Source organism: Dromaius novaehollandiae, chromosome 7 (assembly GCF_036370855.1).
Source record: "Dromaius novaehollandiae isolate bDroNov1 chromosome 7, bDroNov1.hap1, whole genome shotgun sequence".
Taxonomy (NCBI): Eukaryota; Metazoa; Chordata; class Aves; order Casuariiformes; family Dromaiidae; genus Dromaius; species Dromaius novaehollandiae.
The window spans coordinates 22,647,102-22,659,521 of NC_088104.1; the positions used below are offsets into that span (position 1 = coordinate 22,647,102).

At 42.6% G+C, this 12,420-nt stretch overlaps 1 protein-coding gene across 4 annotated transcripts in view; it reads left to right on the plus strand.

The window, feature by feature from the left end:
* Positions 1-425: 425 nt before the first annotated feature.
* CERS6 (ceramide synthase 6) overlaps positions 426-12,420 on the plus strand; it is a 135,197-nt gene continuing 123,202 nt past the window's right edge. For 2 of the 4 annotated variants that reach the window (XM_026094003.2, XM_026094009.2), the window contains exon 1: positions 426-779. In XM_026094003.2, the coding sequence (XP_025949788.1) occupies positions 610-779 (170 nt within the window). In that variant the 5' untranslated portion in view covers positions 426-609. The remainder of the gene's footprint in view (positions 780-12,420) is intronic. The other 2 variants (XM_026094017.2, XM_026094026.2) reach the window with 2 other exon arrangements.

Below are 12,420 nucleotides of genomic sequence, written 5' to 3' on the forward strand. Positions count from 1 at the left end.
CGCCGACACCGCGGCGGTTTTGCGGAGTTCAGAAGTGAGAGGCTTTTCATTGCTGCCATCTGCTTTTGGAAATAGGGACACCTTTTCCAGGTTCACCACGAATTAGCCATCTCGGGGGGTAACGCGCTCTGAGTCCTGCTTAACCCTGGGAGGCAACAGTGCAGCCAGAAGAGGCGACGACGTGAGGAGCAACATCACGGCCCGTCCAGTCATGCTAAGCCCGCACTGAGGTAAGCGCCGCCGCGCCGGGGCCCCTTGCCGGCCGAAGCCCCCGACTGCCGCGCGGGCGGCCCCGGGCGCCCCGGGGGCGAGCGCCCACCTAACGGCCGCGCCGCGCGCGCTAACGGCCGCGCCGCGCGACCCGCGCCGCCGGCGGGGAGCGCGCGGGAGCCAATGGGGGCCGGCGCGGCCGTGTGACAGGCGGGGCGGGCGCTTCCCCCGCCGGGCGGCCGGGGCGGGGAGCCAGCGCCGCGCGGCAGCATCATCGGCGGCTGCGGAGCTGACACACGCCTCCGCCCTCCCCTGCGCCGGCAGCCGCTCGCACGCGCCTCGCGGCGGCGAGGGGGACGGGCGGGCAGCGCGGGGGGCGCCGCGGCAGACAAAGCAAAGATGGCAGGGATCCTCGCCTGGTTCTGGAACGAGCGGTTCTGGCTGCCGCACAATGTCACCTGGGCGGACCTGCAGAGCACGGAGGAGGCCACCTTCCCGCAGGCGGAGGACCTCTACCTCGCCTTCCCCCTCGCCTTCTGCATCTTCATGATCCGCCTGCTCTTCGAGAGGTAACGCCGAGCCGCTGCCCGCTCGGCGCCGCGGGCGCCACCTCCCGCGCCGCCCCGGGGGGGGAGCGCGGGGGCCCCGCGGGCCGCGCCGGCTGGCGGCCGCCGGGGGCGGCTCGCCGAAACGCTGCCGGGAGCCGGGGGAGCCGCCGCTGCCGCCCTCCCTCCCTCCCTCCCCCCCGCCGCTGCCGCCCTCTCTCCCGGCCCTGCCGGGCTCTTAGGTTCTCCCTCCCCCTCGGCCGGTCACGTAGCGGCCGGATGCGCGGGAGGCGGCGGAGGGAGCCGTTGCTGTGGCCGCGGGCGCGGCGCGGGAGCCGGGAGGCGAGGGGGGCGCCCGGGTCGGGCGGCGCCGCTCCACCTGCGGCGCGGCTGAGGCGGGGGCCGGGGCGGCCCCGGCGGGGAGCGGAGAGGGGCCCCCCCGCCCCCTTCAGCCCCTGCGGCCGCGGCTCCCCCGGGTGCCCGCAGGCACAGTGGCGGCGCGGCGGGGGAGTCTGCCCCCCCCGCAGGGCTCCCGCGGAGCGGCGGGACCGTGGAGAGGACGCTGACGGAAAGCGCCCGCTGCCCTCGGCGCAGCGGGGGGTTTGGGTAAGTTACGCTGGGGGGCAGGATTTGTCCTGTCTGTTTGGCTGCTGGAGACTTTCCGTGCTGGCGCTTTGTGATTCAGGGAGCAACGTGCGCGATGGCGAGGAGCAGGATAGCTGTTTTCAAATGTAGACGTCGGATATAAACGCAAAGTTTAATAGTAAGCGGGAGCCTAAAATTAAATTGCTATTATGTGGCTAAGCGGAATTTTGCTTGACTAATTTCAGTGGCAGCAAAGTGAATAATCCATGCTATACATATTGGAAGTATTCCAGATGCTATCTGGGCTTAGGATTACAGGGAAGAAACAATCCTGGTGCTGTTCATCACTAGGCTAGACTTGCTATTTTGCAAAACATGCATTTTGAATTGTGCAATCTCGAGTGTATAAGTATATACAGACATACATATGTATATTTAAACAGGGCATATCAGACTAGAGGTTGTTCAGAAATAAATATACTGTTTTTTTTTTTTTGGTGAGGTTTTCCTTATGTGGTAAAACACAGGCTACCTTTAGTGGGAAGCAGTTGAAGTGAAGCAGGTTGCTCATTTGTGCTTAGTTCTCTGCTGCCTAATAAAGATAGTACTCACTCTATCTGCATAGAACAAAAAAGAGTGGTTACATATGTCAACACCTACATATTTTCAGTACTGCCTTCTTAGGTAATACTGTTAGGATAGTCAAGAAAGATAAAGGAAGACCAGTGATTATTACATACCAAAGAAAGCCTATCAGGATAGTTCAAGAATTATGAAATAGCTGCTCTGAGAGGTAGAACTCTGTTTGCATCTCCTAAGCATTCACTTCTCCTCGTTAGAATTTGGTGCCTGGGTTTTTCTGAAAAATTTGGCTGTTTTCATTACCCAATTGAGAATACCAGATTTGTTTTGAAAAATAAGCTCTCATGGGCTGTTGTTAACTTCTGTGTTGCTTTGCAGATTTACTAAAAAGACAGGAAAATTTGTGGTCTGCCTGTAAATTTGAGGTTATCAAAAGTTGATTTAAATGGTGATCCTGAATTAAATACCTGGCACTCAAATTGTAATTATATTGCAGTATCATTTAGATAATGCCAAATAATTAGTTTGAGTTCTTCCTTCGCTCTCTGTACAATGTGTACTTTATTTATAGAGTAGTGCTGGAAAGTAGGTGCGTGATGTTGCATATCTTGCCATCTGTCATATGTATTACAGCAGGTCTGTGTTCTTCCATCTAAACAGTTAGTCAAGGAGACAATTTAAGCCTAAACTTAGAATCACCTTGTTTCTGCTAGCTCTGATGTGGTTATTAGTGTTAAAGGAGCTAGCCTGATTTTTTTTGTTTGTTTGTTTGTTCTAAGTTGTGTGTGCCCATTAAAGTCATTTTTTGTTTTGCCGTACATGCATTTATAAATGTAGAAAATTGGTATATTTTCATTATGGTTTTGTATTCTACAGGCTGCTTTTGGACGTCGACTCTGGAAGTGTGTGCTGTTAGCCTGATAGTAGGTGATAAATCTCTGAAGAGGTTTTATTAACAATTATTGGAGTCTGCATGTGTTACATTTTAATTTTAAATCAGTTGCAAAACTCCATTATGAGAGTAGGGTCAGGCCATTTTGTGTGAGATTAGTTCACAGAACATGGTACAATTGTAATTTTTAGTATAGAGCATTTTTTTTAAAGCAGGCTGAGCAAAAGTGACTGGACCTGCCTCCACCGATAAAATCAGGAATATTGTCTTTGACTTGAATGGGGGAAAGATCAAGCCTTATTATTGCTTGTTAGTAATTTATTTTGTCAGAGCTCTGCTTCGTTTGTTGAGAGCAACAGAAATGCCTCATGCACATCATTAATTAAAGGTTTGCAATTATTTCAATTGATAAAGCTATCTGAGATCTGGAAAGGACAAGAAAAAAGTATCTGTGAGGTTGATAATTTTTCATCGTTTTATTCTGTATATAAAAGCAGCTACGTTCTTCTTTCAAAACCCATGTTGTGGATGGCTGATGCTGTACATGCTACATCTTGGAACAAGTTTTTGCAGATACGTTACAGTTCCCTGTTTTTCCAATGGGAGCATTTAAAAAACAAATAAAGGTGGATGCTGTAGTATGTTCAAAGAATTCCAGATCTACTTTAAATCCATGGCTGTACTGCAGTACTTGCAGCCTCAGCGTATTCTCTATTTTGTTTTGTGAGATACCTAAAATAAGTGCTGTTATAATTGTTTATACTGATAGATAAGCAGCCACAGAATGTTGAAAGTAATCAATATAAACTACTTGGTCAGATCTTTTAACTTCTTCACCGTAGCTGACTACTAGGCTGTTAGAGCAGTACGGTTTTATCTCCCTTGCTATAAAAGATGCCTGGCTTCGTTAGTCTTCACAGTAATAAGAAGTACAATTCAGGAGAAGCTGTGATTTTTGACTTCGCGCGTCTCTGCTTTCAAAGTTTTCAGTACTTCTGGGGGATAAAATTTGTCATGCTAGAGGTTAGAAGTTGACTTGGTTTATATATATTTGTGTGTACATGTTTGTGGGTGCAATTGAAAAGACAGAACTTGGAAATTTTGTTCCGTATGTATTTACCTAACATTAGCAGTGTTGCATCTTACTGTTCTTTTGTTAATAGTCTGATAAATCCACTGGCCAAGTCAAGAATCTAGACATTTCTGAAACTATACTTTTTTTCCCCCCCCAGAAAAGCACTTTTTGCCAATTTCCCTGCCTTGACCAGTAGTCCAGAAGAAAGGAAAAAGTAGATTAGAACATTAAGTGTGTACTGAATCACTTCAGCAATTGGATCTGATGATGAGCACTATAGAAAGAAGCTTTGTTTTAAGGCATAATCTCATAACTGTGAGATTAGTGGATCTATGTGCTGAGGCCATCATAGTTATGGATGAGGTGCTAAAATACCTTAACAGCCTTTTCTCTTTTCCCTTCCTTCTCATTTATCTCTTTTGTTAAACAGAAACTGCATTTTAGAAAACTATAATAACTAAGCACAAAGTGTCACCCAGTAATTTGGAAGATGGTATGAGATTAGCTTTGCAGTGGTAAGTGGGGACATATTTCCTCATAGTATGCATCTGTTTTGCCTTAAAGGCTTGTAAGCAGTTAAGGATCCCTCCTGCACTATAGGACGCTTTAAGAAGACAACATAAGTGGTATAATACCAGCTTTTATCTCCCCAGATCCTTTTTAGTTCTAGTGTAGGCAAGACAGGTTAAAGCTGGATTAAAACTGCTCTTGGTAGTAGCAGGATGTTGTAGTTTTGGTGGCCTAAAAAGATAAAGAAGCATCTGTTATTCTAGGCCAAGTGAAATTTTTCTTCTCTCACTTACGGGACTGTGATCCTATAGATGTTCTCTCTCTGAGCTAAACTTTGCTGCTAAGAAACAGCAGCCTTTCCCATTTTCCCAAACAAATCCTCTGTGATCCAGTCTCATCTGGAGAGGCATGTGAGTATATGAAAACAGTGTTTGTTCCAGCAGTTGGTGTGCTTGTTTGACACAGAACGAGAGTTCAGCACTCCAGTGCTTTAGAGCCCTTTCTCAAGAGAGCAGTTGACTGAATCCTCCCAAAGAAGTGCTAACTAAACATGTTTCTGGCATGATCCAGCAGTCTTCCGTGTCTGTGTGAGTCGAGTAACCTGATATTCCTACTTTGTTTACACTTTGCTCATGTTTTCAAGTTTCTCATTTCTCATCTTTGTACTGTAGTTGCAATATACTTTCTTCCCCACACCTTGTAAGCAACAATTTGAGTTCAGATCTGATGACTTGGCTCCATAAATGGGCAAACTAAGCTTCTAATGCCTTTGTTGTCCTCTGACATAGGGGGATTTCTCAAATGGGAAGCTGATATTCCTCATCTGATGGAATGGCTCATATGATCAGGGATAGCTCGATTCTAAGTAGGAACAGCTCTCCAGCTGCTCTGATTTAGACTGAGCCAGCCTCCTCGTTTATGGTAAGCCAGATCAAGATATTCTAAACATTAAATATATGGAAATTCATGGCTTTTGTATGACACTTTGCTTTTCTAATGATAATCCAGCCTCAAAAGTAACCCCAACTGACTTCCAGTTAATATGACGTGGTGTAATTCCTAGTGCGTCAGGGTGACATAATACTATATTATTTTTTTACTAACTATATAAATTCATTCAGATGGTAATACATGTTAGCCTTGCAAACGTTGCTCATTTGTGGTGTACATACAATTTTGATAGTCATAGTCCGTCAGACATCTGGTATTGGTGCTTTCTTAAGACAACAAGGAGGCTAGAGTACATGAAAAACTTGGAAGGGAATACAAACTTGCTGCATTTCCAGCAGCCCAGAACCTCTCCCAGCAGGTCAGTGAGGCATCGATCATTATTTCCATCAAAAGCTGTTTGCAGGTTGTGATATTTGTAGATTTCACGTTTAGCTTCCTGTGTGTTGGTCATGATCTGATTGTTCAGGTATGATTCATTGTGTGGAAGTGGAGGCAGATAGAGGTTCACTTTCTTTTTTTTTATAAGACAGTCTGTAATGTCTTACTTGCTTGAGCAGTATTTGAGACTGATAACTTCCTTATGAAAAGACACAGTCAATATAAGGAAAATAATAACTGAACAGCTATATCTTTTTAAATTTTAAACCAATTTCTTTCTAAAATAATAACATTAAATAGCTTTAAAAGCAAATTTATATCTCACTGATTGTGCTTTCCATTTCTCTGTGTTTCTTCTGGTTTAGTCATCCTGCACCTGTCATTTATATCTGTCTTTATGTAACCTGTTTTTGTTCCCTCGTATTGCAGTGTTTGGATTTCAGTCACTAGTTCAAGTAGATATCTGGGAGCAAAACAGTGGTTTTTCCCTGCAGAGTCATTGTCTGTCTTGGCATGGATGGATCTCTGTCTTATCGGCTCTAATCCGCGTTGTGTGCGTTCACCCACCTTGACTGTACTTGTGTTGGTACGCATCTCTTGCTTGGAGGAAAATATAGGTGTGTGTTCAAATGTAAGCTGAGAATGTTACTTTAAAAGAATGTAGAGTGGAGAAAATATGTGTTATTTAAATCCCTTCTTAAAGGACCATTTATAGATACACGTTAGTGCCAATCTCAAAATTTGCAGTTAAATGGGAAGTATGCATTGAGCTCCTATAGAGAATGCCATTAAAACTCATTTCTAAAATATCAAGGTGACTGAAGTATGACAGCCAAACCACAATTCAGCTGAGGAAAAGGTTTCCCTGACAAGTCACTGCTAGATAGTGAGGGCTTATTACTTGGGCAGAACTGACATCAGTGGAGTTTTGTCTGAGTACAGGTTCCAATTCCTATTAGAAACTTCCATTCAAATCTTGCCTGGATTTCTGTAACTGCAGAGTTCGATCGAAATTGCTGTATCTGTTGCTCTTACCTCTGTCTCTGTCAACTGATTAATAGGCGTTCGCAAAGAATCCTCAGAAAAGGAAGAGCTTCTGGTATACAACCCTTTTCTGCACCTTAGTTTCTTGTTAGTCCATGTTTACTAAATTAATGTTTGGGGAAATCTGTTTCTTTGACTCTATGTCTGTTGCCAACAGGGTGGAGAGGAAGGGGATGGCCCTTACTTAATCATATTCCTTTGTTTCGTAACCATCATAAAAAATTCCACATGTACAGTGGTTTGACAGTTCATTAGCATTTGGGGTGTCTGTGCCTGTCTCAAGGTCATCTTGGAGTTTTGAAAAGAAAGTTAAAATTACAGCACAAAAGTATGTAACTTTCATAAGTGATAAAACATTATGTAATATTTAAGAGTATGCTTAAAACTATAATTGACACCTTACAGATAGCCAAAGGCATATGATGTGTATCAACAGTTCCTTAGAGGGGTCAATCTAACATCTTCATCCTTTTGTGATCTCAGACACCAATGACTCCTTTCACTTGTTAGGCACTTACAGATTTTAAAGCTGAGGGGGACAGCAGGGATGGGCATCCAGGTCAAGGGAAAGGGAAAACATATGGGTCTTTGATCGCTTAAAAGAAGTAGAATCTCTAAAGCTTTGCTCAGTGAGCAGTGTTTCTGACAGTCAGGAGGGCTGACATCTTCAGGGGAAGCCTTTTTGGTGCATGGTGTAGAATTATAGAATCTTCTGTAAAGACCATCTGGCATCCATTGACTTCTCACAGGGATGATTCCCTTCTGGTTTTTCTGAAGTAGTCAAATAGTGACAGAGGTGGAAGAGCTGAAATATTTAGCATAGCCATCTGTCTTCTTAGAGACAGTTTTTGTAATACAGATGCACCTGTAACACAAAACTGTGCCTTTATATAAAAGGTAGCTATGAGTAAAATGTAATGATGTTTTCTATGTAGTTTGCCATGTGTAAACTTTAATACTAGTGAGCAACAGTGAAACCTCAGGTAACTAAATGTTATTGATGTCACATAACCAAATTATTTAAGATAACTGTCTGCAATTGCTAAGAATATCTAAGAGCAGTATAGAAGCATAGCATCCAATTAGTTGTTATATAATGTTTAATATATAATGTGTACAATAAAAATATATTTATGTCAACTATTAATCCAAGTTGCCTTTTAAACAGGGAAGAACAGAATGCTAAGATTTGCCAAACTACCTTGTATTAGTGAAGTATCTTTCAGGTTCACTAACCTAAGCCTCATTTTGGTATTACAGATGATCTGCTTTAATGTTCAATTCTAGATGATGGAAAGCCTTCTATGCGCACACAGGCCACATTAGGATGGTTAAAGCAATGTATCTAAGCCACTTGCAATTTTTCTTAGTATGGGTGTAGTAAAAGCTTCCTTTAAATGGTGTTTCTCTCTCTTGGTTTCTCCTGTGGGAAGAGGAGTAACCTATATTACTATAAAAAAAAATCTAGCTGACATGTTACGCTGGTGTAAAAAACAGAGGTTACACCCCAGCAGGTGTTCATTGGCCTAAAAATCTTAGGTTCCTGAGGCTATTTTAGTATTTCTGTATGCAGTAGTATTTGTCTCTCCATTGTAACAAAGTAGTTGCTCTATTTTTGATAGCAATGGGATGACCCAAAGGAAGAAGTGGCTTTTTGATTTATAAAATGTGGTTTGATCACATCTACTCATTTCCTGTTTTCCATCTTGTGAGATAAACTTAATGTTTTTTATTTCTGCAGACTGAAAGAGAGAAAGGCTTGATTAAAAACTCTGCTGAAATTCTTACTTTGGACTTAGGATCTTTTCACACCCTTTTTCCTTCGGTTGATGACTGCACTTAGTTTAGTGTTGTGAAGTGTCACAAAGGTATATGTGTTTTCACTGGGACTGCTCTTTGCCACATCCCTGGGACTCTGTTGCTTAAAGAGAGCAAAGTGGAAGCAGAGGGCAGCCTCGACTTTGCTACGGTGTTCAACAGCCTGTAGTCATAGTCACATGGAACTTTATACTTGGAGAACTGCTCCTGCAGCAATACTGCCTGTGGAGACATGTAGTAGAAACAAGCATAACTGTCTAGAGCAGAGAGAGGCACTCATGAGGTGGCTCATGAAAGGGATTTCCTTGTTTGGAAATAGGTGCATGTTGCACAGTGCAAAATAAGGAAGCTGCCCTCACTCAAAAGTAGTTTTTGGTCACAGAAGTGAGTGAGTATGAAAAATAAGATTGGAGTGACATATTATCCTTTGCGCTTGCTTTTGCTTGTACCTGCAGTGGTAGTGGAGTGTGCCTGCTGCTGAGAGAAACATAATGGTCTGCTTAGCTGGAGAAAAGCTGTCTGTTGTAGTGTTGTAAAAAGAACAGTCTGAACAAGATATCTGCCTTAAGAAGTATTGAATTTTGCCTGCGTATAGCAACTGCTGAAGCTTTTCAGGTGGGCAGCATAAACATAGAATATAAGCCTAAAACTACAGGGATTATGCTATAACAAAGCAGAGAAAATTAAATTGCGTGAAATTAAAGTGAGCTGAGAAATTTTTAGGGTAGCTTTAACACAGTGAACTCAGATAGCAGTGCACTCCCCTGCCTAACTTACCTACCAGGAGGAAACCTCCTCAACTGGGGAGCTGGACGGTTCCATCCCCTTGGGGGTTCGCTGTCAGGGCTGTGGCTTTCGTGGGCATTGCTGTAGCAGGCTAGACCAGTGAGTCATCAAGACCAGAATGCTTGTTGCAGCTGGTGAGACCCCTTTCTTCAGCTGAAAACAAATCATTCTAGATAATGATATAGTTAATGAAAAGGTTCACAGCTGAATATAAAGGTCATGAATGGCAACGTGCCTGCTGACAAGCTTTTCCATAATTGTCCATTAGATTTTTTTAATTCTTCCTCTTGTTTACTACTAGCATTTGTCCAAGGCATGCTGCTGAAGAAGATGATCTGGTCCAATTGGATGTATTTAATCCACTTATGGGCGGTATGCTGGAAAGGAGTCTCTGAGAAAAAGAATGGCAAATGGTCACACCACAGTTGGGAGGGTGTTTTCTGTCTATTGAAGCAATAGTTGAGTAGTTGATACTTACCTGTCAGTTTTTCCCACACACCTAGTATCAGAAAATGGAGAGAACTGATAAGAGAATAGCATGAAATTATTAACAGTTCCAAAGACAAACTCCCCCTAGGATTACAACACTCATTGTACTAAATTAACTTTGCAGTGATTGCGTTGACGTGATTATGATGAATTGAACTGCAAATGGAGTCCTGGGAGTCCTGGTGAACAAGTTGAATAAGAGCCAGCAATGCACCCTTGCAGCAAAAAGAGCTGGCAGAATTCTGGGCTGCATTAGGAAGAGCGTTGACAGCAGGTCGAGGTGATTATTCCCCTCCACTCAGCACTCAGAGGCCACATCTGGAGTGCTGCCTCCAGTGCTGGGCTCCCCAGTACAAGACAGATATGGGTTTACCAGAGCAAATCCAGCAAAGGACCACAAAGATGGTCAAGCGCTTGGATCATCTGACATAGGAGGAGAAGCTGAGAGCTGGGATCATTTAGCCCTGAGAAGAAGAGGCTTGGAGCGGGGAAAATCTTACCAGTGTGCATAAATACCTGATGTGGAGGAGTAAACAAGATGGAACCAGAGTTGTCTCAGTGGTGCCCAGTGAAAGGACAAGAGGCAATGGGCAAATGAGACTCAGGAAATTCTATTTAAACATAAGAAAACACTTTTACTGTAGTGGTGGTCAAACACTGGAACAGGTTACCCAGAGAGGTTCTGGAGTCTCTATCCTTGGAGATATTCACAAAACAACTGGACATGGTCCTGAGCAACCTGCTGTAGTTGACCATGGTGTAACAGAGGGTGAGACTTGGTGATCTGCGGAGGTCTCTTCCAACCTCAGTGATTCTGTGAAATAATGCAATTTGCTAAATGGGATGCTTCCAGAATGCAAGGCTCAAAGAGGCTCCTTGGGATTCTCTAGCTATAGTACGAAGTAGGTAAACTTTAGTAGTAGCCTGAATGGGTGAGAATTAGGTTGAAGTTCAGTTTGTTAGCGTTCAGGAGAGAATTAGGGCAGAGCACATGCATTGGATTGAATAGACATCCAGATTTTCCATGTGCCATAGAACAAGTCTTTTGAGTGCTTTTATTGTAGTCTGGCATGTGAGCAAAGGGGATGTAAATGAGGAAATACATTTGGACCATCTCTTCCTATGACAGAAATTAACTTGTGGGTAGCCAGAATGAAATCAGAGTGGCTGTGGTATACACACACTCTGCTCCCTTCTAGGATCAATACTTTGAGATTCTTACACCATTAAATCTGATCATAGCAGGCAATTCTTAGCATAGTTGGAGGTTTGTTCTCCATGAGTTGATTCTCCTCCATATTACAATGTCTTGAGGGTAATTATATTCTTAGAAAAAAATTCAGAAAGGGGTGCCTAGAAGAGAAAATAAAGAGTAAAGCAGAGGGTGATCACCTGACTTTCTGAAGAAGCTTTTATTCCCCTTATGTCCAAGATGATAAGATTAAATCAGTCTTAGACAAAAATCCAGAGAAACTAGTCTTAGTTACATTGTATGTATTTATATATATACACATATATACACATACCTAGATGTGTGTATATATACATATATGCACATATACATATATGTGTATATGTGTACATATCTGTGTACATATACACATATATATAAATATACACATCACACATGCAATAAAAATAATTTATGTACCACAATAGCATCATGTCACTGTAATATTTTATTTTAAAAATCATTAAGAGCAGCTATGAAATACTGACTGATCTAGGAAATGAAATATTAAAAAATGTCATTTGGTTGGGTGGTGATGAAACAGTTTGATATTTGACGAAAGAAACACACCCTATGTCCTAATTAGAAGAACTTTTTTTTTTTTTGGTGCTAACCTAGAATTGTTATTTGTGAGAGCATTTATAGGAAATATAGCAAATACTTGTTTTTCTTCCAGTTTGGAATGAAATGAAAATTTACAAATGTCAAAATTTCCTCAGAACAGATGTCCTGATTTTCAGCCAGCTTTAAAGTCATCTGTATGTTGATAAATGGGTCTAGTTACAAGACAATGATGTGGAGATAAAAGTGAAATCTCTGTAGCATTGCCAGCCTCCAGAAGCATTGACTTGTTGACCAGGTCTTAATTTTAGATTGTAGGCTTTATATCTGTATGCCTAGTGCACAGAAAATAAAGAAATATCTCTTAACAGGTTGATTTTCCTGAAAATAGGCTGATGCATTGCTAGAATCATGGTGAGAGCTCAAACTTCTAGCCTGGTGTTTATCTTCAGTTGTCAAGATGAAAAGTGCAGTAGTAGAAATAGAAGAAAGTTGCTTCATCTTGCTTACTCTTTCACTGAGAGCTCCAGACTTCCAGGTTTGAAGAGAAAGTAGCACTTCATATCTATCACTGTAGCATTACTGGTGTTTTGCCTTATCTCCTGCTTGGAATAACTCAGGCATAACACTAGAGGGTTTTAGAGCTTTAAATTTGAGTAACAAATCTCTTGCTCAAATAAGGTGGCTTAAGGCATAGAAAATTAAGAAGTTGTGTGTTAGTATCTGCATTTACACTTAGTTTTAAGTGTATTGTAGTTAAACA